Source organism: Bidens hawaiensis, unplaced genomic scaffold, assembly GCF_021521415.1.
Source record: "Bidens hawaiensis isolate Kalapana, Puna unplaced genomic scaffold, B.hawaiensis_p1.1 tig00000296_1, whole genome shotgun sequence".
In the NCBI taxonomy this organism is placed as follows: domain Eukaryota; kingdom Viridiplantae; phylum Streptophyta; class Magnoliopsida; order Asterales; family Asteraceae; genus Bidens; species Bidens hawaiensis.
This window is the reverse complement of record NW_027491024.1, coordinates 4,383,895-4,411,256: the sequence shown is the minus strand read 5'-3', so window position 1 is coordinate 4,411,256 and position 27,362 is coordinate 4,383,895. Positions and strand designations below refer to the sequence as shown.

Genomic DNA, 27,362 nt, shown 5'->3' with positions numbered 1-27,362 from the left:
CGCCTACGAAAAGAAAAATAAATACATCCGTACAAGACTATCCTAGCAATGGGAAGGGATCTTCGGGATCAAGCCTCAGGGCCGCCTCCACTTGGACCCGCTCCATCAGAAGAACGGGCCGGTTCGAGGAAAGCTTTAAGGATAGCTAACCCATCATCAGCAGCAGCTACTTGGTTCACCTTCTCCACGACTGGATGCGGGAAGGCAGCATATTGGTTTACTGCTTGGTCATATATGGCTTCAGTGTCAACATTGTACAAAGGGAAGTTGGAAGGCGGGAAGCCTTTCTCAACGAACCCTAGACCAAGCAGGAAGCCAGCCCGTTCCCCATCCTCGTGAGAAGCGTTGAGGGCTGCGCTCATCGCATCGTCGTAGGATGTCTCTGAGAAGACACGATGCACAACCTACAAAGAAAATACAAGTGTCAAACACCTTTTCTATGAACAAAGGAAAGCGTGAAGACGTAAAGCTAAAATACCTGAGGCAACGCTTCTCGAAGAAGCCATTCCTTGGCAACCAGGGCTTGGGTGCAGGCGCGTTCGGCTTCGCTTTTATTGAGGTTGGCAAGTTGCACTTCCTTTGCAGCAGCCTCTTCAACGCCCTTAAGCTTCCGCTATGTGTGGTCAAGCACGCCCCTCTGGTCCAGGATCTCTTGGAGCTTCTTGGCATCTTCCATGGCCAAGGCATCATGAGCACGTTGGAGAGCCTCTAATTGGGCCTTGAGCTCCTCGTTCTCCATGCGTAAAGGCTCAGCAACGGCTTCAGCCTTGGTAGCCCTCTCAGTCGCGTTCCTCGCAGTCTCCTTAGCCAACCGAAGCTGTTCGTTAACAGCTTGGGCAGCCTTGGAGCGGGCCTCGAGTCGCGCTTGAACTTCAACCTCGAGGGCCTTGAAGGCCTTCTCCTTCTCCGCAGCAGCTGCGGTCAACCGTTGGTTCTCCTCCCGAAGAGCACGCGCCTGAGATACGTCCTTGGCGCGAGCTGCTTTCAACTTGTCGTTTTCACGACAAAGCAGCTCGACGCGCGGCTGCATCCGGGCCTGGAGAACCCGAAGCTCATTGGTTAGCCTACCCTCCTGGTAGCTAGCCATGGCTTCCCCCAACGCACCATGAGGAGCAGCGTGGCGAGCCCAGTCCACGCACTCCACAGGGGTACGAAGGGTTGTTCCTCGGCTTATGTTCCATCGCGGAACATACACTTCATTGGAATCCGACACTGCAAAAAACAAAAAAGCAGTTAGGAAAAAGATGATAAAAAAAAAAATTAAGTGAAAAAGGGCCAAAGGAACCCTACGCACCTGTAGGGTCTATAACAGGCCGATAACCGCCGAACCCATCACCTGAACCCAAAGGAAACCCATCCAAAAGGTCAGGCAGATGGGAAGGTGGCAAAGACTGGCGAGTACTCCCATGCGTACCTGATGGGCCGGCCATCGGTGCCGGTGGCGGGGGCATGGTGGCAGCCGCCGCAGTCGCTGCCGCAGAATCTGCAGCAATCGTAACCGCCGGCTCGGTGAAGGACGCCGTAAAAATCGCACTCACGGCCGGCGATGGCGTAAACTCGGCTGGAACAGTCGGCTCAGAGTGAGCAACTGAACCAGCGGGACCAGGCGCAGGCGCCTGGGTCGACGCCTCAGGTAGGCTGACCAAGCCTACCGTCATCGGCGGAGAGGTACTACTCGGTACTTCACCCTGGAATGCGTCAACATCCACGCCTGCACAAGAAGATAAGTGTTAATAAATTTATGAAGTATGATAAATCTACAAAAAGAATGTTTGTACTTACGGGTTTTCTTGAGCCTGAACGTACGGAGGGGCGGGGACAAGCCCGATGGGGCCGGTCTCTTGACGCCGGTCACCGTCGTCGTCATTGGTTCTCCGGAGGTAACAGTCGTAGCCTCCGGAGCAGTGGTCTTCTCACCACCGGGGTTCCCCGCCACCTCTTCACTATCTGACTCGGTGTCAGATAGAAGCACCGGATCAGCCGTGGAGGCCACCTTCTCCTTTCCTTTCCCTCCGGCAGCCTTCTTCTTCCGCACAAGGGGAGGACCATCTGCGGATTCCTCAGAAGAAGACAGGATGTAAGGAAATCCAGCAGCGGGTACAGCATTGAGGGGTTGAGGATAGAATATCGCCTTACCTGGTCGCCGGTGGCTCAGGATCTCTTGGCCCGGCGGATAGACCTCCACAAATCGATCCGCCGTTTGCTCCAGGATGGGCAACTCATTGTCGTCCAGAGCACGAGTGCCCACCCGCACGGGACCGTCAGCTTCCCGCGGGAACAGGAGCGACTCCAAGTCATTCCCCTCTGAAAGAAAAGAAACAGTTAGAAGACAAACTAATATCAGCAAGAAAGACAAGACATACCATAAGGAATAGAGTTCAAACCGTATTCGAGAAGAATGGGAAACCGGGACGCATCCTTCCATACCCGGCTCATCCCCAGCATCACCATCCCGGACTCCGCAAACCGGTAAACCGGAGATTGGACCCGGGATATCTTCGCGAACCACTCCGCCTCCTGGTAGCTGGAAGCGTGAAGGCTCGGAAGCGCTTGCCCCTTCTTAAACTTCATGGCAATGGGGATGGCGCGGGCAGAGATGTAGAAGAACTCCCGCTTCCACGATCGGAGACTGCGCTCGGTCACGCAGATCTTCAAACCCTTGATACGGGTTGTCAGAGTGTACCACCCCTGGACGCACCTCCAAGTATAGAAGGTCATCAGGCGGTCCACGTAGGGCTCAATACCCAGAATCCGGCACACCCACTCGAAGTGCCGGACCTTGGCAATCGCCATCGGATGCACCTCGGTCAGGTGCACACCGTGCCTCTCCAGGACACGGTACACAAACTTTGTCAAAGGAAACCTAAGGTTCCCATAGACAAAGAATGCAGCATATACCCCGATCTTGCCACTGGGGGGCATCGTACACAGTCTGGTGGGATTCAGGAAACTCAGGCTCAAGAGACTCAAGCATGAACTTCCTGACGATGTACTGGTACTGATCGACAGGTAGAGCACACTGGCACTCGCCAGCAGTACTCCTATCGTCGGCTACAGCTTCAGCATCATGAGAAGACATTTTGCAGAAAGAAGAAAGTGATTTCGGGAAAATGCTTGCCTGAAAAGGGGAGTATTTGCCGGAAATCACTAAGAAGAAGAAGAAAGGTGAAAGTGTGGATTACAAAGAGGCCTCTCCCCCTTTATATACTAATCGCAATTAATGCGGTGAATTTAATGCGGAGGAGAGAGAAATCGAAGGTGCAATGAAACTATGACACGTGGCAAAAAGCAGGCTGGCAACAGCTGTTGACAGGACGTGTGCCAGTAATTTCGCGGCCACGCGCCCGAAAAATCGCGCCCACGCGCCGTAAAAAGCGTCTGGAATGACCATATAATGTCACGTCACCATAACTTCCTGCACGTCCTGACACAGTCAGAAGAAACTGTCGCACGACGTTTCAGAGATTTGGACTGTTCCTACCTTTCCACCAACCTTTCGAATTTCAAAATTCAAAATTTAAAAATATTAAAAAGTAAGCGGGAAAATACCCCTTACCTTGGCAAACAAGTAACCGTAAGATGGATGCGGGTACAGTGTAAAGGCAAAACCCTTCACATACCTAGCACCCGCAGGGAATTGAAGCCAAGTAAACCTTGGCAAACAAGTAACCATAAGACGGATGCGGGTACAGTGTAAAGGCAAAACCCTTCACATACCTAGCACCCGCAAGGAATTGAAGCCAAGAAAACCTTGGCGAACAAGTAACCGTAAGACGGATGCGGGTACAGTGTTAAGGCAAAACTCTTCACATACCTAGCACCCGCAGGGAATTGAAGCCAAGTACCTCGGCAGCCAAGTAACTATAAGACGGGTGCGGGTACAGTGTAAAGGCAAAACCCTTCACATACCTAGCACCCGCAGGGAATTGACGCTTGGAATACCTTGGAAGTAAAGTAACCGTAAGACGAGCGCAGGTACAGTGTTAAGGCAAAACCCTTCACATACCTAGCGCTCCGCTGGGAATTGAAACCAAGAAGGATCTTCTGGGCAATGCTTGCGGAAACGGAAATAACATCCCCGCATAGCGGGAACGTCGAGAACTACGTTGTTTGAAGCTCCAGGATGGAATTGGTGGTTTTAACATAATTGATCACTATGTTCAAAACTACCAAAACCTCATGGAGAATCCACACAAGTGGGACTCAACGCTCCTGACTTGCGAGGAGGTTACAGCCTACCCGCATCATACCCAAAGACCAAGCAGGAAACTCGGGAATTTCTGCAAGTGACAAGGACTTCCGCGGGAAGAATCCCCATGGAAAACCTTAAAAAACCCTTTTCAAAACCCTCTGCTTAAAGTCCAAAAGTTCACCTCACTTTATTAAAAACTCATGAGAAGAACATTGGACTGGGGGGACTTGAAGAGGTAGGTCCCAGCAGAGCCTAGTTGGACCCGCAAGACTCACCGTGAAGAGGGACGTCTGCGCAGAAACCAACTGGATCCGCAGGACCAACCATGCTCAGAGACGTGACGTCCTTACGCGCAGTACGCAAGCTGGTCCCGCGGGAAATGCCTCCCGATGGTGAAGGACTCCGCCTGTCCCCGCAGCCTCGGATACAAGCCATCAGGGAAGGCCACCCGCGCAGCAGGGCTACACGCACAAGGCACTTAGCTCTCAATCACTCAGTGTCACCTGAAGGAATGAGCGAAGCCGGGAACTATCCCGCACAAGGGCGGGAGGGGGAATACTCCCGCCCAAATAAGCCAGTCCGTACGATACAGGAAGATCTTCTGTACTGTACCTGACGAGGTATGGGAAAAAGATCTGACTAAAGATACGACAGCTTATTGACAACAGTATGGCGAGCAGCATGCTCCTGCACTGTATGTCACTATTAGCCGCTGCCTACTCACCAACTACTGTCATACCACGTGCGTAGCCGTCAGTTGGTGGAATAGGAATAGTATACAGCAGGCCTGGTCGCTATCAGCCGCTACCTACCCACCAACTACCAGCAGGGCACGTGCGTAGGCTACTGTTGGTGGAACAGGAACACTGTTGCAGCTGGCCATACCTCTTTGGAAACCTACCTTCGGCTATAAATACCACAAATGGTATGACCATCTGATTTTATCATATCTTACTACATTATCATCATATTATACCTGATATCTGCTCTAGCAATCTCTTAATATACTTTTATATTTAAAGAGCAATCTAGTCTGATTCTCACGCCGGAGGGTGGTCACAAGGAGGAACCCCCCCCCCCATTCTCAGTGACGAGCTCACGGTGTCTGTTTTGCAGGTTATCAGAAGAACCATCTTCCAAGGGTCTAACCCCTCGTGGGAAACATCTCTCCAACCCCCAGGTTACCAGTAATCTGCCCGGGGTCCTGTTAGTGTTTCTTCAACCATGTTCTAACAACAGTAGAAACTCGATAAATTAATACTCGATTATTTAATACTCTCTCTAAGATAATATTTTTTGCCTGTCCCGACTCGGGGATATGGTGCTAAATTAATAATTCGCTAAATTATAAGATAATACATTTTGATAATTTCTTTAGACCCCATATAAAATATAAACTAATAATTCCTTATATATAGCATAATACATTAATGATTTATGAATGTTTCTTGAGAAATGACTTAATTGTCTTTTGTTTTTTGTTGAAATCAATTTCTCCTTGAATCTCGTCTCTAATTTTCCTTAGCATGGTAAGAACTTCTGGTGTTTATGTTAACCTATTTTGATCTTGTATTTATATAGAAAATATTTTTAATGTCCATAAAGTGATACATTGAACACAAGAAGCATAATAAGGTGGGGGATTGAAGGTTTCTTTCAAATTGGGCCGTTCATTTGATATACATGCATTGTATACAATAATTAAGGGGAAGCTTAAAAGGTGTTTGTAAACTAAGTATTCTACTATAAATTAATAAAATATTAATTAATATATAAATTAATAATTATTAATTTATCGATTAATTAATAACTCTTTTAATTAATAAATTTTGGCGGTCCCAAGTGTATTTTATAAAGTTTCTACTAACTTTTCCATTCAAAATAGTATGGCAGCGAAGCATGTTGTTCACTTACCTATTATAATTTGGATCTTTTTATTTTATATCAAATCATTTGTTCATTAAAAAAGAAAAAAGAAACTTTTCTAAATTCACTGAGTTCAACGTTAAGTCTTCGGCTCGGTTTTAAATTTCAAGTCGATGTGGTCTTTTCTTAGCTAAGCTTAACTCACAACCCTATTCTCGCAGTATTTTTCTTTTGTTTCATTTGTGACTCGCAGAGCCCGAGGAACCAAGGATTTATATTTAGTAGAATAGGCTTTGCGATTCAAAAGGGGATAGCGGCGCAACTTGTTGCTCGCTTACCCATTATCCAGATGTAGTTCGATTTGTGTTATATATAAAAGGATCAATAAAAATTCCTTCTTCCAATTAGGCATATTATATATATAACAATTGGCAAAGTCGGTGTGCAATATGAGTTATACTTTATGCTTTCTTAATACCTTTTGTTATTTTCAATTTTCTTTTTCACTTATAACCTTACACTTTTTTATATTTTACATGTTTGTCATTAAATATTTTTCATTATTAATTCCAACAAAACTGCTTCATCTTTGGTCACCAATACTTTTCATATTTTATAAATTTTTCATTTAATGTTACGGTCTAAATTTTGTGAGTTAAAACGCTGTAACAAGCGTGTGGTTTAACGTTTTACGTATTTCCCCCTTTAATAACACGTCGCGGCATGTGGGTTTTAAGTTGACTTAGTTTTTTATTTCTATGTTTTATGTTTCGATTTAATTTTTGCGTCTTAACACGCCGTAACAGCTGTGTGGCTGAACGTTTTTACATTTACTTTTCTTTCGTTTTAAAAGACCCGCAACAAAGCCCAGGTCTAGTCCTCCCTTTAACACACATGCATGATAAAATGTTGCCCCTTCAACATACGGACTCGATAAAACTTTTCAACATTGCTTTTTACATGTTTTTGCACGGGGCTAAATACTAGTTCTATTAGAATAATAATGTTCCATAGTGGTATGAAAAACATTTAGACATAATATTATCTAGACTTAGAACTACATTATATCTTTACTAAATCTACTATATTATTAAATCAGTAACTCTTTTCGTAAATAACATGCATTATCATAATTTATTGTCAATAAAATAACTCAAAATTAAATTAAATTCAATATATTCCAATCTACTATACTATTAATAATACATGTGTCTCGTTAACGAGTTCGGGGTTTTCTTTTCAAAGTTTAATGGTATTTATTTTTTATTTTGGTTTTATTTGGTTTTTAGCTTTTGTTCGGTTTTAGTTTTTATGATCTTGCTTCGTTTCAGTTTCGTTACGGTTCGATTTTTTATTTCTTCTTTAGTTTCGTTTTAGATGGGTTTAGCTTTATTCATTTTTTGTTTCGGTTTTACAATTTTTGTTGGTTCGGTTTCAGATTTATCGGTTTTAGTTTTTCAGTTTAATTTCGGTTTTTGTTTTAGTTTTATTTTAGTTTTTTTCAGTTTAGCTTCGCTTCAATTTGTATTTGGTTTGTTTGGTATTTGGTTTTAGTGTGTATTGAAAAATAAAATAATATGGAGGGTTCACAAATTAAGTGAAAGATTCACTTGAGTTTCAACTTTCATGTGGGTTAAAGTCATTGAAGTTTTATATTTATTTGGATCTTCACAACAGTAATAATGAATTCATATTTGGTAGAAAGGATTTCAAAAGCTAAGGACGTTGTATGTGTTACCCTTCATTTTTCTTCTTAATCTTCAAATGTGTTATTTCAATTTTCATTTATGAAAATGAGTCATTTTAGAAATTATTCGATTTGCTTTGTCTCGGGTCAAAACGGGTCAATTAAAAGGGTATCAGTTTAGTTATGGTCAACGAGTCAATATAAAAGGGTATCGATTTCGTTCTGGTTTCAATTTTTAGAAGATATCGATTTGGTTCCGGGTTAAAATTGGTCATTCTCAAAATGTAGCGATTTGATTTTGATCAAAACATGTCATTTTAAAAGGTTTCAATTTGGTTCTGGTTCTTAAATGCGCTTTGGACATGCTTCAGTTTATTATGGTGAAAGACTTTTCACATGAAATGTAAAAACAGTTTTCGTAATCAGTTAATCACTATGTTTGTTAGATTGGTGTATGAATGTTTATGTCATTAAATGCGTTCCCGGTGCAGGAAGAACAGAAGCCCAAATCATTCTTGGACGCTTAGCGGGAATCTTTCCTAGATGTGTTGATTTTCTGATTTGCTTGCTTTCCTGACAAATGTTAGTGAAGTTTGTTTATTTTATATTAATATTATTTTTTTAAGTTTAGAAAGTTTATGTTTTAAAATTTTAAATTTCTTTGTAGACATTCTACTATGTAAAGTCATTTTTTTGCAAGTTTATGAATTTCAGTACTTTTATTGCATATGAATATGAATTGCAATTAAAAATCATGTTATTATCTCAAAAAATATATTAAAAGATAACTTGTTTGAAATTATATATGTGTTTACTTGATGATTTCTATATTTCTATCCGTGTCGTGCACGTACCAATAAGCCAGTAACTTTAATATTTCAACACATAATAATAAGACTCAAAATTAATGCTTGGAAACAGTAATTATTAAAGCTATATATGTTTATGATTTATATATAACAATTTATGTAACACGTGAGAGGGGACAGAAACAAATGTTTTCTCTCTTGGAAGCTAGAAATGGGATGTACTATAGACATTAGTTGTAGGAACCCTAATTTTTATCTTTTTTCATGCACCAACTACAGCATCCCTAGCCCTAGCTACCTTAATTTACTCCTATATATATCTATGCAATCTCTCTTCACATAACATATACACTAGCTAGTTAATACAAAATTACCAGTTAGTTGTTATATATATCATCCAATGGATCATTGATCGGTTACTATTTGCAATAATTAAGGAAACAAAGAGAGTTGGAACATGGATCCAGTACCGGCTCAAACTCCTTCAGATCAGCAGCACCTTTGCTATGTTCGTTGCAACTTCTGCAATACGCTTCTAGCTGTATATATATATATAAACATATTGGTGTGATTTTGATTACTTGTACGTGTGTGTGTATATATATAGTCTGAAAAATGTGTTGGTGATTTTTGCAGGTAGGGATACCATGCAAGGGGCTTTTGGATACAGTGACAGTGAAATGTGGGCACTGCAGTAATTTGTCATTTCTCACCATTAAGGCTAATTCTCATCATTTTCAGTCTCCTTCACTTCCTCTTTTTCAGGTTTATATTTTGTTAAATTTGATTTTCACTCATATTTCGTCATAAGAGATTAATTTGTGTGAGCGACAAATATAGCAGATGATTATGTGAGTGATATTTCTCTTAACAAAGAAAGTGAAAATTGTGAGTATATATCATTGATTTGATTAAATTTTTGTAGGCTAAATAACTTGGATAATTATTAAAATTTAGTACTCCTTAAAGTAATAAGTTTTTCCTAATGAATATATTTTGTAATGATCATATATACAATGAAATAAAACACGAAATAACCTGCTGTATTTTTTAAACTAATTAATTCTTTCTTACATAATTTAATTAGAATTTTACTTTCTGTGTGTTACACCTGCGAAACAGGCGAGTGATTTCAAAAGGGGTCAGACTTCTTCGTCTTCATCATCGACATCAAATGAACCCTCGTCACCAAAAGCTCCATTCGTTGTCAAACGTACTCATCAATCGATATTAATTTTTATGTTTACTTGTTAAAGTATTAGATGTTGTTTTAATAACTTTGTTATGTTTGGTCATATATATATGCAGCACCTGAGAGGAAACACAGGCTTCCATCTGCCTACAATCGGTTCATGAAGTGAGTTCACAACCAAACTATAAATTTTGTTTTCATGTACTAGTTGTTTATTTTATTATATATTATTTTTCCACATTTTTAATTAATAGAGAGGAAATACAACGCATCAAGGCTTCGAATCCTCAAATACCTCATCGGGAAGCTTTCAGCACGGCAGCGAAAAATGTTAGTTTGTATTTCTATGTTTATTTATCTATATCTATATTATATATAATACATGAGACATGGGTAAATTAAGACACCTCAATTTTAAGTAATTTACAATTTTTATTGCTTAAGGTACATCTTTTATAGCATCTAAGACAAGGACAAACTTGTCCATTGAAAAATGTCTTGAAATAGTTACAACATTAACCCCTCAACTTTACTCAACTTTTGTAAATTTAAGAAAATAATTACTACTTTGAACATTTATCTTTACCCATAGATTCATTTTAAATTTAAATGTAAATAACTTCCCACCAACGATTTGCCAACGGCCATAATTTTTTCATACGCTAATATTTTTTATAAAAAATTGCACCATAAAAATAGTATTTTATTGTCTTTAATTTGGGTATGATATTGCTATAACTTTTCAAATAAAAGAATTACATATTACGTATGGGTGTTCACAATTCGGTTTTTAACGGTTTTCCAAGTAATATTGTGAGCCAAACCGTTGGTTCGATTTTTTTGTTATTAAGAACCGAAACTAAACCTTTGAAACTTTAAACTGAATTGTTACTAATGGTTTGATTACACGCATTGAGTTTCAATAATAAGTCGACCTTCCGGTCCGGTTTTATATGACCAATTTTTTGTATAAACCGTAAACCAAACGTTTGCTATGGTTTGAACATTCGGAAACCGGCTGACGAAAGGTGATGATTGGTTCAAACGTTGTTCGTTAATTGTTACATGATTACTATGATTTTTGTTACCCGCCGCATCACGCGAGCATCCGTCTAGTGTTTCATATATATTACATTTAGCTCTTAAAAATACAAGAAATTAATATGTTTTAGCTTTTATGACTTTACTAATTTTATACATTAATTATTGTTTAATATTTGCAACAGTGGGCTGGGCATATACCTCATGGGTCCATCTCTGGGAGCAACACTAACACTGTAAGATTTCCTTACAATGCTTAGTTAAAAATAAAATAATAATTTCAATAATTAAATTTAGTGTTTCTGATAGCTAGGTCTCATAATTTCATTCAAACAAGAGCTTATGATTAAAACAAGCTAGGTTTACATTGAATACTAGAAGAAATCGAATAAAATGAATGGTTAATCTTGATAAATGTTTAAAGTATTAGAGTTTGAGTTTGAATCAGTTATTCAAGTTTATTGAGTTGTTTAATTAAAGTCATTCTGTTTATCTTTTATTATGATAAATCATTTATAAGAGTTTAAGACGTCATACATGGTTTAGGTTTTAAGTTTAGCATAGAATTAAATAGATTGGTAGGTTAATGATTTATGTCACGTAAATTACGTGTGTTCTTATTTTTAGTCTGATTATGTTAATAAAAAGAGTTGATCGATTAATTGTTCTTGATCAAAATGATTTTGTTCTTTTGATTCTGATTTCCAACACAAAATAGTCCCGAGAAAGTGTAGAATAAAACAAGATATATTATTTGTACAATGGTATCTTTGATCAAGAAGGTTGATGACCAATGATAGACACAAATCATCTCTTAACAATTTTTTAAGTATTCTTCACATTTCTTAATGATAATATGTTTTGTTTGATTTTTCATGATTGAAGCAATCAAATAAAATATGAACTCTTCCAAGCTACCATGAAGACATCAAAGGATCGATAGATGCAACCTTAATTATAATTATGCGGTCGTTTATTAGTTCATGTATGTGTCCTATCCTATTATGTAGTTTGTTTTTCGTATAACTTTAAAGACATGCACGTTTATGTAATATGTCTATTTTTAGAATTATGTTGAATCATTAGTTTATCGGAATGTTAATGCACGTTAATTCCTGACTCGCAGTTTGCATCTTTAAATGTTATTGTTTAATTATAACCGGATGCTCATAGAATGGTTTTTTATACATTTTTCATTAACGTACATGTGGTTGTAGGTAAGCGAATATACGAATAGGGGCCACTATGAATATCTTATATAACACGGACCTAACACATGATTTTTGTATATTTTAGCCGAACCCGTGAACATGTTTAGCTAAATGGTCGTGTTTGTTTCTACTTGATGGTTTGCGGGTTGACCCGTCTAACCCATCAATTATTTTGGTTTTCTAAATTAAATCAGCATAGTTTAAACATAAATGCTTCAACAAAATTACTATGTGAATTTAGAGTTCTAAAATATTGATATGAAAAAATATGAGGTTGAGTGCGTAGTTTTTGAGTCAACCTATGAATATATGTGCCGTGTTTGGTTTATGTTTGTGGCAGGAATATGAGTTTTTATACATGTAGAATTTTGGGTTAATTTGTGTCCCATTTGACTCGTCAACATCTAAACATGACTCACTTAACAACTCTATATTGAATATGTCAAACGGGTTGTTTGTGTATAGGGGTGTAAACGAGCCGAGCCGAGCCGAGCCCAATTCAAGTCGTTTTGACTTACGAGAGCTCAAACATAGCTCGTGAGTTATTTTTGAAGCTCTATTATATATTAACTAATTCATATATTTTGCATTTACTAGATGGGTGCCCGTGCGATGCAGCGGGTGTTTGGACATGTTAATCACGTAACAAAAATAAGTGTTTATGGTTCGGTTAAAACCTTGAAATCGTTTAAACCGGTCATTGGTTTGACTTCTTTTTTCTTTTTCTTTTTATACTTTCGGTTTGTTGGTCAGTTTCAAAATTTTCAAAACGTAGTGAACGGTTGGTTCGCGGTTTATACTGGCAACCGGTCATATGAAACCAGACCAAACTGTAAATGTTGAATGCACTTTAATGTTTTTTATTATTAGTTATTAGATATGTTTTGTAATATATATTAGATATTGTTAAAATTTAATTGAACATAATATTTTTATTACAAATAACTTGGCTATACAACTTCATATTAACCTAATTGCAGTATGATTCATTTTGTGATCTTTGTTGTTATTATTTCACGTCCTAGATCTTCCATTAATATTTACTATTTATGTGACTAAAATTATCATTATTTATAATCCTTTCAAGTATCATATTATGTTGGTGTTTAGTTAAAATTGATGGTACATTTAAATTAATAATTATTTTAAACTAAATTTATTATTAAAGTTTAAACTGTGAAACCAAACTGGAACCAGGTCGTTAGTAATGATTCGATTTCAACTTTCAATGGTTGGGTTTGGTTTTGGACGACAAAAAAATCAGTATTAATGGTTGGACTCACAAGTTTAACTTAAAAACCATCAAAACCGACACTGAACACCCTACGTAACATATTAATTTATTTAAAATCAAAAAAATTATAACAATATCATATCTAAATTAAAGAGAATAAAATGCACGTTTTTATGGTGTAATTTTTTTATAAAAATATTAACGTTTGAAAAGGCTATAGTCGTTTAAAAAGCATGGGTGAGAAGTTAGTTTACAACTTAAATTAAAAACATAATATGTTTAAAGATGATGGACCAAACTTGTAAGTTGAATAGATTGTGTTTAAAAGACAAGTTTACCATTACTAGCACATATACCTCATGCTTTAAGTGTTGTAAATTACTTAAAAATAGGTGTCTTAATTTGCCCTTATTTGATGTATTATATATAGTATAGATCTACCTATACTAATAAAAGAAAATAATTATGACATATGTCATTCTGAGGTTTATTCTCACTGTCAAATTCCCTTCAAAATCACTTTATATTGATGGAAAAAAAAATTGGTTCTAAATATAGTATTATTCTCTATTGATTAAATTATTAATACAATAAATTATATTCTAAACATACTTAATATAAAAAAATATTAATATAATAATTATGTGTCATAAATATATTTTTCTTTAAGATTGAAATGCATATATAAAAGAGTTTATGCTTAAAAAGTACATTAACATTTAATTTTTTAAGACATCTTTATATTGAAGAAAGCTATAATAAACTTTTTTTTATTTTTAAACAAATATTTAGTCTTAAAAATCATAGACAAATCTTTCATTTTTTATATTCATTATAAGACTATTGTGATAGTTGAACAACATTGTGTTTATAAGGACAACATAAAAGCTGTTTAAAAAGGAAAATCTGGTGTCTTTTTTTTCTATGGCCGGGTATGAAACGTATAACATTTTTGCGAAAGACTTTTGCTAAATCTTTCACATCGAAAGGCCTCATTGTTTTAAATGTTGCTTCCAGTGGCATTGCTTTATTATTGTATACCGATAGTAGAATAACTCATTCTTAATTTAAAATTCAATTTTTCTATGATATAAAACAACAATATTTGTAATATATTTTTTTACGTAATATAAAAGGACTTAATTATATATTTTTTATTTCTATTAAATTATTCATTGTAATTTATACATTAATTTATCCCATGTAATACACGGGTTTCTAAAGCTAGTATAGATATAGATAAAAAAGTTAATAAAAATATTAAACGAGTCAACATATATATATTACATTTCCATAAAATTATCAACTACCCTTTTTATAATCCTATCTACCAAACATCAGACCCGAAGGAGTGTATTAGATCCAACAATTAGATTGGCCGGAAAACGAAGGGTAAGATGAAATTGATGATTTAATCGAGACCCTCCGTATCAATAGAATCTCTACAGCTGTTAGCTAATCGATGTTGCTATCACGCAAGAGTTCAGTGTTGATTTCTAGTTTGTTTCATTAATTTCATTCCGAACCTACAACCCATTAGTGAGTTCAATGAAATACTATTCTATTTCATACGTTAATTGTAAAATCATGCTTATTTTTTATGTTAAAGTTTGACACGCTACTCACTTGTAATCATTTTGGGCTTTGCAGATTTTTATTTCATTAATTAATTTGAAGGCATCTGATGAATATTTTCAAGCACTTACGGTCATCAACATTAGCTTGCACTCGTTCTTATTCTTTAATCACGCTGATTCTGATCCTAAACATTACTAATATTTATTTGTTTTTACAAATCTGAAGCTACATTATTGATATTGTTCACAACATTTTCACGCAGCGTCTATTTCGTTTTTTAACTTCTCCTCGGATGCTTCAATGCAAGTCCATTCACAAGAACAACAAGTAGTAATAGCTATAGGTAGCAATGTGGGTGATAGGCTTAATAACTTTAACGAAGCCTTACGTTTAAAAAGAAATGGGCCGAACCAAAGGTATTAGGTACGGCCCGCGGCCCATTGATTTAGACATACTGCTTTATGGTAAATACAGAATTAACTCTGAGATTCTCACTGTTCCGCATGAAAGAAACCGTTAGTTGACTTGTTGGGGTCGGATGCTGACCATGATACGGTTGCATGCTGGCATTCTTTCTCAAAAGGAGGACTTTTTAAGTCTTGGGAAGAATTAGGTGGGGAATCTTTGATAGGAAAAGACGGGTTGAGACGCGTTTTACCAGTCAATAACCGGTTATGGGATTGGTCAAAGAAAACCTCTGTCATGAGGATCTTGAATTTGACTCCTGATAGTTTTAGTGATGGAGGAAAGTTTGATTCTGTGGGGTCCGCTGTATCGCGTGTTCGGACCATGATATCCGAAGGAGTCGACATAATCGACCTGGGAGCTCAATCCACAAGACCAATGGCAACCAAGATCTCAGTTGAAGAAAAACTCGATCGGTTAATACCCGTTGTTGAAAAGATTCTTGAATTACCAGAAACTGAAGGAAAGTTAATATCTATAGACACGTTTTACTCACAAGTTGCTTTAGAAGCAGTTAACAAAGGGGCTCATATTATTAATGACGTATCAGGCGGAAATCTAGATTCTGATATGTATCAGGTGGTTGCTAATCTTGAAGTCCCGTATATTACTATGCATATGAGAGGGGACCCATCTACAATGCAAAACAGTTAGCATTTGAAGTATGATGATGTTTGTAAACAAGTTGGTGATGAGTTGTATGAGCGCGTAAGCGCTGCAGAGTTATCGGGTGTGCCTGCATGGAGGGTTATTCTTGACCCCGGGATCGGGTTTTCTAAAAAGACCGAGGATAATTTGGAGATTTTGATGGGTTTAAAGAGAATTAGGAGTGAGATCGGGAGAAAGAGTTTAGGGGTTTCGCGTGCACCTTTGTTAGTCGGGCCTTCAAGAAAGAGGTTTTTAGGGGAGATTTGTGGTCGGGCTTCGGCTGTTGAGAGAGACCCGGGGACTGTTGCTGCTGTTACGTGTGCGGTTTTGGGTGGGGCTAATGTTGTTCGCGTCCATAATGTTGGAGATAATATTGATGCGGTAAAGGTTTGTGATTCGATGTTGGATCGCGTTGGGAGATCTTAGTTGGTTGCTGTTTTTTGAAGAGTTGTTTCGGTATCAAGTTTTTGCATGAAATTTGATTGAGATGATAGATATTTCCTTTTTTAAGTGATTTGAAAATTGATATGATGGATGTTATTAGATAAGTAGTGTGACAAGTAGCTTTACTATACAGTTTAAGAAATGGTTTGTTGAAACTTGAAAAACACACATACACACAGGAGAGTTACATTGAAGAGGACGTGTGTGTTATGAAAATGTAGAAAACCATCATTTGTTATCAGGAATTTGAAGTATCCTCCATCCCTACCACCCTTGAAATTGTTCCCCAATGGAAGTTTATGGCTCGATTTGAAACCATTAAATCGATCAAACATTTTCAGTCTCCTTCACTTCCTCTTTTTCAGGTTTATATTTTGTTAAATTTGATTTTCACTCATATTTCGCCATAAGAGATTAATTTGTGTGAGCGACAAATATAACAGATGTTTAAGATGATCATGTGAGTGATATTTCTCTTAACAAAGAAAGTGAAAATTATGAGTATATATCATTGATTTGATTAAATTGTTGTTATAAATTTTTGTAGGCTAAATAACTTGGATAATTATTAAAATTTAGCACTCCTTAAAATAATAAGTTTTTCCTTATGAATATATTTTGTAATCATATATATATACAATGAAATAAAACAAGAAATAATATGTTTCCTGTTGTAATTTTTAAACTAATTAATTCTTTCTTACATAATTTAAGATTTTTCTTTTTGTGTGTTAAACCTGCGAAAACAGGCGAGTGATTTCAAAAGGGGTCAAGTTTCTTCGTCTTCATCATCGACATCAAATGAACCCTCGTCACCAAAAGCTCCATTCGTTGTCAAACGTACTCTTCGATCGATATTAATTTTTATTTTTACTTCTTAAAGTATTACAGATGCTGTTGTTGTTATTATTATTATTGTTACTATTATTATTTTAATAACTTAATTATGTTTGGTCATATATGCAGCACCTGAGAAGAAACACAGGCTTCCATCTGCTTACAATCGGTTCATGAAATGAGTTCACAACCAAACTATCAATTTGTTTTAATGTACTAGTTGTTTATTTTATTATATATTATTTTTACGACATTTTTATTTTTAACTATTAGAGAGGAAATACAACGCATCAAGGCTTCGAATCCTCAAATACCTCATCGGGAAGCTTTCAGCACGGCAGCAAAAAATGTTAGTTTATATTTCTATGTTTATTTTTGTTTCATATTATATTTAGCTCTTAAAAATACCAGAAATTAATATATGTTTTAGCTCTTATAACTTTATTAATTTTATACATTAATTATTGTTTAGTATTTGCAACAGTGGGCTGGGCATATACCTAATGGATCCATCTCTGGGAGCAAGTGAGCAACATTAACACTGTAAGATTTCCTTAAATAAAATAATAATTTCAATAATTAAATTTATATTTTCTGATAGCTAGGTCTCATAATTTCATAAAAAAAAGGTTTACATTGAATACTAGAAGAAATCGAACAAAATGAATGGTTAATATCTTGATAAATGTTTAAAGTATCAGAGTTTGAGTTTGGATCGGTTATTTAAGTTTATTGAGTTGTTTAAAGTCATTATGTTTATCTTTTATTATGATAAATCATTTATAAGAGTTTAAGACGTCATACATGGTCTAGGTTTTAAGTCTAGCATAAAATAAAATAGATTGGTAGGGTTAATGATTTATGTGTGTTCTTATTTTTAGTCTGATTATGTTAATAAAAAGAGTTGATCGATTAATTGTTCTTGATCAAAATGATTTTGTTCTTTTCATTCTGATTTCCAACACAAAATAGTCCCGAGAAAGTGTAGAATAAAATAAGATATATTATTTGTACAATGGCATCTTTGATCTAGGTTGATGACCAAAGATAGACACAAATCATCTCTTATTTGAGCAATTTTTTAAGTATTCTTCACATTTCTTAATGATAATAAATATGTTTTGTTTGATTTTTCATGATTGAAGCAATCAAATCAAATATGGACTCTTCCAAGCTACCATGAAGACATCAAAGGATCGATAGATGCAACCTTAATTATAATTATGTGGTCGTTTATTAGTTCATGTACGTGTCCTATTATGTAGTTTGTTTTTCGTATAACTTTAAAGACATGCACGTTTATGTAATATGTCTATTTTTAGAATTATGTTGAATCATTAGTTTATCGGAATGTTAATGCACGTTAATTTCCTGACTCGCAGTTTGCATCTTTAAATGTTATTGTTTAATTATAACCGGATGCTCATAGAATGGTTTTTTATACATTTTTCATTAACGTACATGTGGTTGTAGGTAAGCGAATATACGAATAGGGCCACTGTGAATATCTTATACAACACGGACCTAACACATGACTTTTGCAAATTTTAGTCGAACTCGTGAACATGTTTAGCTAAATGGTCGTGTTTGTTTCTACTTGATGGTTTGCGGGTTGACCCGTCTAACCCATCAATTATTTTGGTTTTCTAAAATAAATCAGCATAGTTTAAACATAAATGCTTCAATAAAATTACTATGTGAATTTAGAGTTTTTTTTTAAACAATAACTCATTAAAATTCATAGAAACATCCAAACGATTTACAATGAAGTGGCAGGTAAGCGGGCAACAAGCTGCGCCGCAACCCCCTTTTGGATAGCAAACCCAATCCTACTAAAAACAAAGTTTCAATTCTTATGGGCCGATATGTTACTATGCGCAACTTTCTGAACCCTATTCAAAAGGTCCACGGCATCCGGAGCTAAGAAACCAAAAGTGTCAAAGGCGAAGGGGATAAACACGTGTTGATTGTCCAAACAAGCTCTCTCGTGTTTAGCAACCTTGCTCGATGCCGCCTTCAATGCTGTCTGACATGCTACAAACCCATTGTCACTAATCCCAACAAGAGGGGACACTCCTGTGAGGTCGATACAAGTGTGTTTTCCTCATGCCCACCCAAAAACAAGAATATCGGCCGGTCGTAATGTAGATCTTCATTCTTGAGGATCCGTAAGAAAGTCTACGGGGGTTTCCTTTTTAGCCGAAATTCCGGCTCGTTTAAGAACATTGCATAGAACATCCCTCACCAAATCATGCATGTACTTAAACCCAGGCAACTCTTTGCAATGAACCGCATGCTCGCCAAAAGAATCCAAACAAACCTTACGGCAAACCGGGCACGACTCATCTACCGGAAACAAGGGGATCATTAACCGATACTTCAGGATGACCCGGTACTCCAAAGCCGACATATGTTTGTTCAATATTGATATTGATATGTTTGTTCATTAACCGATACTTCATGTCGTTTTAACTTACGAGATCTCAAACATAGCTCGTGAAAATAGATAAAAACTTACAAATAATTGAACAAACTGATCCTATCTACCCTACCGCCAAGCCTCCACGATCATCCTTGCGCAGAACGAAGGAGTGTATTACCCTACGACCCACCCGGCAGCATTTGAATCGGGTCCATGGGTTTTATTTACTGGTTTCTGCAGAAAATCAAAATCAATTAAATGGCGATTGAGTGCGTGGTTCTAGGTGCAGGACAGGAGGTAGGTAACAATGAACGGGAAGAAGATAATGTTGGACTGCATATGGGCCACCCTGATTTCTCTCGAATTTCTGACTTTGATAACACTCTCTCCTATTATCACTCACTTGTAAGCTTTCTCCTTTAATGTAATCGAATATTACTATGATGATTTGAATATATTCTATTTATTTATTTTCAGTCACTTGGATCATATTGGAGCCCTTCCTTACTTCACTCAAGTTTGTGGTTACAATGGACCAATTTACATGACGGTACAATACTCTCTTAACTTTAATTAGATGAACTATCATTCAATTGCAGCAAAGTTGTGTATATGTTGCCTTCCTTCTTTTACAGTATCCTACCAAAGCCTTATGCTCGATGATTATCGCAAAGTCATGCTTGGAAGGGGAGAGGAACAACAGTTTACTAATGACAACATTCTTAATTGTTTGAAAAAAGGTACCGCCTTCTTTTTTATGTTGAAAAAAGAAATGTTTTCTTTTAAATATTAAACGATGTCCATGTACTTAGTTACTGCAGTGGATATCAAGCAAACTGTGCAAGTCGATAAAGACCTTCAGATCCGTGCTTACTATGCTGGACATGTATGTTTGCTTAACCTTCAAAGGTCAAATTAAATGTTTTTGCTGGAACCGTGGGCCATAAGTTGTCTGATAAAACCACGAAAGTGGATGTGGACAAAGATACACAAATTGATGTCCGCTGCAAGGTAAAGAAAATATAATTTAATTATTTGAATTCGTCATTCGGTTACAAAATCTTCTTTTCACTTATTTTTTATTTTCAGATTCATCGATTGTCTTTTAGTCCACATACCGATGAAAAGGGAATAATGGATCTTGTGAAATTTTTGTCTCCAAAAAATGTAATACTCGTGCACGGTGAAATAAAAAATATGGATTATCTTAAAGGAAGAATCGAATCGGAACTGGGATCACAGTGTTATTATCCAGCAAATAATGAAACCGTATCTTTCCCGACAACCCATTTTGTTAAAGCCGATGCCTCGGCCACGCTTATTAATAGCTCGTTGACACCCAACTTTAAGTTCATAAAAGATGAAGTTACAGAAACGGCCCCGATACAGGTTTGTGATGAAAGAGTAACACAAGGAGTTTTGATAATGGAGAAAGGTCAAAAAGTCAAGATTTTACACCAGGATGAGGTTTTAACCATGGTTGGAGCCGAAAGAACCGAAGTTGAGTTTGCGTATTGTTTTCCATTAAATTTACGCAGTTTGAAGGATCTTGTTACTGATGACAACTCATTGATTCGCATTCTATATGCAAAAGTTTCAAATGAAGTGTCTGAATTTGAGGTACAGCATAATATGGGAGTTATTCAGGTGAACTCTTTTCGGCTTGCGGTTTGTAGGGATGATAACTGTTTTTATAGAGTTGATGGTGATGGGTCTACAGCGAGTTCCGAGTGTATGTTTTTGTGCTGCAATTGGTTGAATGTGGACAAGAATCTTGCTTGGAGAGTTATATCTCTCATGAAGAACATGGAGTCAAGTGTTGATTCTGTTTTAGTTGATTTGTAAAATATAGTTTTTGTTTTATTTATGTAGACAGTATTTTGAAGTTGAAATGTGTATGCTTCATTTGCTGATTCTTGATTTATTATTATCTTTAAAATACATGTATATATACATAAACTGCAAAGACTAGAATTAGGTTTAGTTTAGTATCAATCAAAATCTAGTTTAGTATCAATCAAAATCTTGAAACAATGCATCATGTCTACACGACACGCATAATTTGTTAGAATCTTTATGTCTTGTTATATGAATGACAAGGATTTAGGATTTCAGAATTCAGGTCCATGTGTTAAAACTGTATTTTACAAGTATGTTAGCATTAAAACTAAATAAAATAAAAAAAAATATATAGCTAATGAAGCTGCTCTGATCCAATCTGTTTTAACTCGGACCTATTTGAATCGGTTTAAAACCGACAATTGATCCTGATTCTGTTTTGATCCACAAGACAATCCTGTAGTTTCACCGTTCATAGCTACATGTCTTTAAGAATTCTTTTAAGTTTTATTTAAGATTAGAGAGAATGAACTCCATGCGATGATGCAACTTGAGCGTGTTTGATTTAAGGGTAAACAATAACCAAACCATAGATGAAAACCAAACCGGAAATTGACAAAACCAAACCATTATTAGTCGAAAATTGTTAGTCATTTTTTTTACCCTCTGTTAACCGAAAAATCGAATCGAACCATTCATATTTTCATACATTTTAGCTTTTATACCTTGACTCCATGTTTTATATCTCTATTTGATGCATTTATACCTACACAGCTACACTTCAAGTATTTATACCTCCATTTCATGTATTTATACCTCATTTTCATGCATTTCATGGCCAAAATTATAGTCCAAGTTTGGTTTTAGTTATTAACCGAAATTAACCGTACTGAACCAAAACCAACAAACTAACCGACTAAACCGAACCGATTAACCTATTTTGGTTAATAAAATAGATTAGCCGGAGACTTTGGTTTCAATTTAGGCTAATAATCGAACCAAATCGTGCAGACTCCAAATTTTATTAGGCATGAAGGGTAAAAAGGTAATACGTATACAACTTGCAATTAACATTTAGGCCCTGTTTGTTTTTGCCTCTTTTCTCTGAATAGAGGAAAAGGTCTGATTCGGTCAGACGTAATCAGAAGTGGGGCTGTTTGTTCTTTTTCTGACATTAAGAGGTTCAGCGTCTTAATAGCATCTGAACCAGTAAGAGCTTTTAATGGGTCTGAAAACCTCTTAACCCAAAAAAACATACGTTTGTCTCCGGCCTCCATTAACTTCTAACCCGGAGACTAGGCTCCATCTCCGACGACTAGAGGTTTGTCTCTAGCCTCCACCTCTTAATGATTCAGATTTCAGACATTTGAACCACCTCTTAACATTCAGATGTGGTATTCAGATTCAGACTTAAATATCTAAAAAAAACAAACGGGGCCTTAGTTTTTTTTAATAGCTTTTGGAATATTGACGGGTCACTGTTCCTCCCAATCATCTCTATTCCCCGAGGACGGAACCTTGGGGTTCTAGGCTGGTACGTCCTTGAAGGGAAGCTCATACCAGTCCCAACCCGAAGGCAACCCCTTATACTGTAGATGAGAAAACTAAAAACTCTATTTCCAACTTAAAACCCCTGCTTGTCATAAGCAAAACTTTAACTCAAACCTCCTTTTTTTTAATAAAGTCTGATGTCTCACTTTAAACTAAAAAAATCATTGTTAATTAACATTTAGATGATGATTATAAATAATAAAGTTAATTCATTTAGATGATGTTTTTTGTGAGAATATTAGATGAGCATGTTCATACAAATTTAAAATTTAATTAGACTCCCTCAAAAAAATATATTTATTCACAATTACAATTGCATCTTTTTCTTATCCATTTCTTGTCATATGTAAACATACATAATACGAGTAGTTATTTTTTGACTATATCCATTAATATAAAACTAATAGTTCTAATATAGTAGTTGTAGTAAGTCTAAAGCTTTTTAATAAAGACTCATGTTTGATATTCATATATAATACTTTGAGGAACGGGTGGCTCAGGACCAGAATATGTTTGTGATCTCCAGTTTAATTATAAGATCGGGTTATACCAATTATCTATTTGTTTGCTATTATAATAATATATATAAAAGTATTTAATTAATTTGCGCCTTTGTTTATGTTTGTCCTGAGAAACCCACCCGTGACGTTCACATTGACATCCAAGTTTGAAGATGGCGGAGACGTCAACCAGTGCACCCTTACTCCCGCCACGTCATCCTTCCGGCAACGCACTCTCTGGCCGACGTCATACGCTTGTTCGAGAGACTGCAGCGCGGCAGCTGGAGGCGAGCCGAGCCGACTGGAGCTACTCGAAGCCGGTGGTGGCCCTAGACCTCACGTGGAACATCGCCTTTATGGCGGTGTCGGTGGTGATGATGATCTGCACATTGGATGAGAAACCGAACGTCCCGGTTAGGGTTTGGATTTGCGGTTATGCGGTCCAGTGTGCGCTCCATGTGGTGCTGGTGTGGCTGGAGTATACAAGGCGGAGAGACCAAACCATACGGGGCACTGATACTGATGATGATGATGATGATGATCAGGAGGCGGAGGAGGAGGTTAGAATTGGGGCTTTTTTTACTTCTAAAAGAATCAGGTGCGTTTCGGTCATATGGAAAGTTAGATTGTTGTGAAAATGAGCGTTTGTAGACTGTAAACGAACTGAACCGAACAAGATGTGAAAATCAGAATGAGTAGCATTTAGGGTGTGAAAGTTAGATTGATTTGGATTAAATAGCATTTAAGGTGTCAGAAATCAGGCTTAGAGATTCGTTCTCATCCTGGTCATATAAGAGGGATAGACTTGAATTGGTAAGATAATTTACAGCCGTTAGGTAGTTTGGATACACTATGTTTTCTTTTGGTCTTGAATTGTGATTTTTCTGTTGGGAAACGATAGTGGCTGCTACTGCCCAAATTACCACCGCTGTAACTAAAACAAACACCAGTGAGTAGCAGATCAACTGGTTGCGTGTAAAAGCAAAACTACAAAAAACAGTCTGATTGTCCACCGGATGACGCGGTGGTGGGGATGAAAATGGTGGTGGTGCTGCTGCTCTTCTAGGAGGTGGTCTTCGTGGTAGTCGGTGGTGGTCCTCTTGGAGTTGATGGTGGTGGTGGGCAGACGCGGGTGTGGATTGACTGCGGGAAATGAAAATAATATTCTGAAACTGAAAACAATCTTTGCCCAACCCATGATTTGGGCGTTGGTGGAAGCTCAACTTGAATTTGAATCCATCTCAGGCGGCATTAAAACCCTAAACAAGTTGGATTTCTTTTGCTCGCTAGGGTTCAACAACCCTCTGAGTGCACCTGGGAGTTTCACCGAGACTGTCATAAATGGGTATTGCACCCCCTCGAAATATAAATCTTAAGTATAGTTGTTTGTTGGTGGTGTTTTAGTATTATTATTATTAAAAATGTTGTTTTCTGTTAAGTGTTGCATTTGTTCTGTATGTCTTGGTATATGGCATCCTTTATAATGTGGGTGGGTAATAGGTTCGAACAAGTCTTTTCTCGCTGCAGAAAAACTGTATTCAAGTGTTTCAAATCACACCGAAGTTAACGACCTTATTCTGATTTCTGACACCCTAAATGCTACTTAATCCATAGTAAAGTCTCCCCACTAATATATAGGAAATGTTTTCAGCTACACTAAAAGATGTGAAAATCTTAATACGATGATATCATTCGTTTGGTGGCTAACTGGCTTCTACTGGATGGTCTCTGGAGGCGAGGTTCTTCTTCACAATGCTCCACGTCTGTACTGGTATGTCTTCACCCTTCAACTGATATAATATCAATACAGAACACAGAAACATTGAGTATTTGACGATTGCAGGTTGACTGTGGTGTTTTTGGCATTTGATGTGTTCTTTGCAATCTTCTGTTTTGTTTTGGCATGTTTAATTGGAATTGCTCTTTGTTGTTGCCTGCCCTGCATAATTGCCATTTTGTATGCAGTTGCTGGCCAGGTGAGAAGTAACGGCATAATATTATTATCTTTTTTAATTTTTATATTTATCATGAGCTTGTTTAACATATTATGGTAATTTGCAGGAAGGTGCTTCAGAGGCAGACCTCAATGTCCTTCCTAAATACAATTTCCAGGCGTCAAGTGATAATAACGATGGCAAGCCTGATGTTCTTGGTAGAATGATTCCTGTTGAATCAAGTGTTGGTTATTTGGCTGTTGAACGTGTTCTGCTACCTGATGATGCTGTAAGTTTGTGCTTTTTCTTAATTGGACCTTGGAAGGGTATTTTAGGTATTTGATGATATTTAAAATCTTTTTTTTTCAGGATTGCTGCATATGTTTAAGTACATATGAAGATGGAGTAGAGCTTCATTCGCTTCCCTGCAACCATCATTTCCATGCTGCATGCATTGTGAAATGGCTGAAGATGAATGCCACCTGCCCACTTTGCAAGTATAACATTTTGAAGGGAAATGAACAAGTTTAAACAAGCATATTTAGTTTTTTTAGTGGCAGCTCAGTGCTGTATAAAACATGTAATGTAACACTTCACAAATTATATTCCAACTGGCAACTGCAAATTATGAAAAAATAACATATAGGGTCATCTTATTAGTAGGATATATGTCTTTTTTATAAAAATGCGACGTGCAGGGCTCATTCTGGATGGTTCTGCAAAGAATGCTGTTGTTTTCAGGTGAGATGTTGTGCCATATAGCTGCTTTGAGTTTTCAGATTTCACTTTTGGATCAACTTGAATAGCAGCAACCTTTAACTAATAACTATATGATGTCTTTGAAAATGTGTCATATGTACAAACACAAGGTGACAATTTTGACCCCAAGTGTAGTCACAATGCATAAAACCGTCAACGGTTTTGTTTCAAGAATCAGATAATCATTTTAACAATACGGTTCTCCTACTCTAATTTAAAATATAAGAACGAAAAGACAAGTGTTTATGGATCGGATCTACCCTACCCTATCCGTCTTAACCTGTACTGAAATGACATGTTTTAACGTGAATCCCTCTGAACTGTTACCAAACCTGCCAAGCTATCTGATTAGTATTGTTGATCGTTTAACATGACTAATGTCGAGGAGTGCAGACGATATTAATTTTTCATGATGGTATGTGATGTGATATCAAATAGAGTTGTGATTTTGAATATACCCCCATGTTTTATTAACCCATGTATAATATATCATTGTTAAAGAGTATTAGCTATTTGTTAAATGTTATTTAGATATAGAAAAAAGGTCAGGTATCACACATGAAGAGAGAAAAAAGCAACTTGGTATGAGTCATCAAAATTTGTAGGTGGAATTTGGTTGGTTCACATGTACAATACTTTTAATAATTATAAGTCTGCATTTTTTATTTTACCCAAAACAGAAAAAGTTTGGATTAAAGATAAATACTTTTAAGTTTTAACATATCCTTTAATACCAAAACAATAGGATATGTTACTGATCTATGATGATTGAATTAAACAAATCAAATTCTAAACATTTAAAATAAATTAAGAAAATATACTGAAAAAGTTTGGACTATTAAATCCAATATATATAGAGCAATGTTCAGTGTTGAATAAGACCTTCCGCACCAAGGCCATCCATGGTTTATGTGGAGAAGATTTGTTAGAAGGATGGAAAATACATGTATTGCGGAGGTGGAGGCCATCCATCCTTGAAAATCCTTCCTCAAGAATGGTGAAGGATGGTGGTTGGTGGGTCCCTAATGTTGGTGATGTGGAAATTATGAGATTGTTTGTGGGAAGAATGAAGAGTTTTTTTCCCAAACTAGTGTTGGTGGAAAAAGTATTTACCATTTTGGTGTTCCTTGAAAACTATTTACCAAACTAGTGT

The 27,362-nt window shown here is 36.7% G+C and overlaps 1 protein-coding gene and 2 pseudogenes across 3 annotated transcripts; all 3 read left to right on the top strand.

Annotated features, from left to right (window-relative positions):
* Positions 1-9,011: 9,011 nt before the first annotated feature.
* On the top strand, positions 9,012-11,047 carry LOC143620339 (protein DROOPING LEAF-like). Its single transcript, XM_077092042.1, has 6 exons — positions 9,012-9,095; positions 9,191-9,319; positions 9,677-9,767; positions 9,863-9,911; positions 10,001-10,076; positions 10,973-11,047. The coding sequence occupies exons 1-6, from the start codon at positions 9,012-9,014 to the stop codon at positions 11,045-11,047; spliced, it is 504 nt and encodes a 167-aa protein (XP_076948157.1).
* A 4,063-nt stretch (positions 11,048-15,110) lies between these two features.
* Positions 15,111-25,981, top strand: LOC143620805 (folate synthesis bifunctional protein, mitochondrial-like; annotated as a pseudogene). Its single transcript, XR_013151409.1, has 5 exons — positions 15,111-16,324; positions 25,168-25,287; positions 25,360-25,492; positions 25,578-25,739; positions 25,820-25,981. The product of XR_013151409.1 is annotated as a folate synthesis bifunctional protein, mitochondrial-like (transcript).
* LOC143620814 (cleavage and polyadenylation specificity factor subunit 3-II pseudogene) lies at positions 20,558-21,570 on the top strand (annotated as a pseudogene). Its single transcript, XR_013151410.1, has 2 exons — positions 20,558-20,637; positions 20,716-21,570. The product of XR_013151410.1 is annotated as a cleavage and polyadenylation specificity factor subunit 3-II pseudogene (transcript).
* Positions 25,982-27,362: the final 1,381 nt, after the last annotated feature.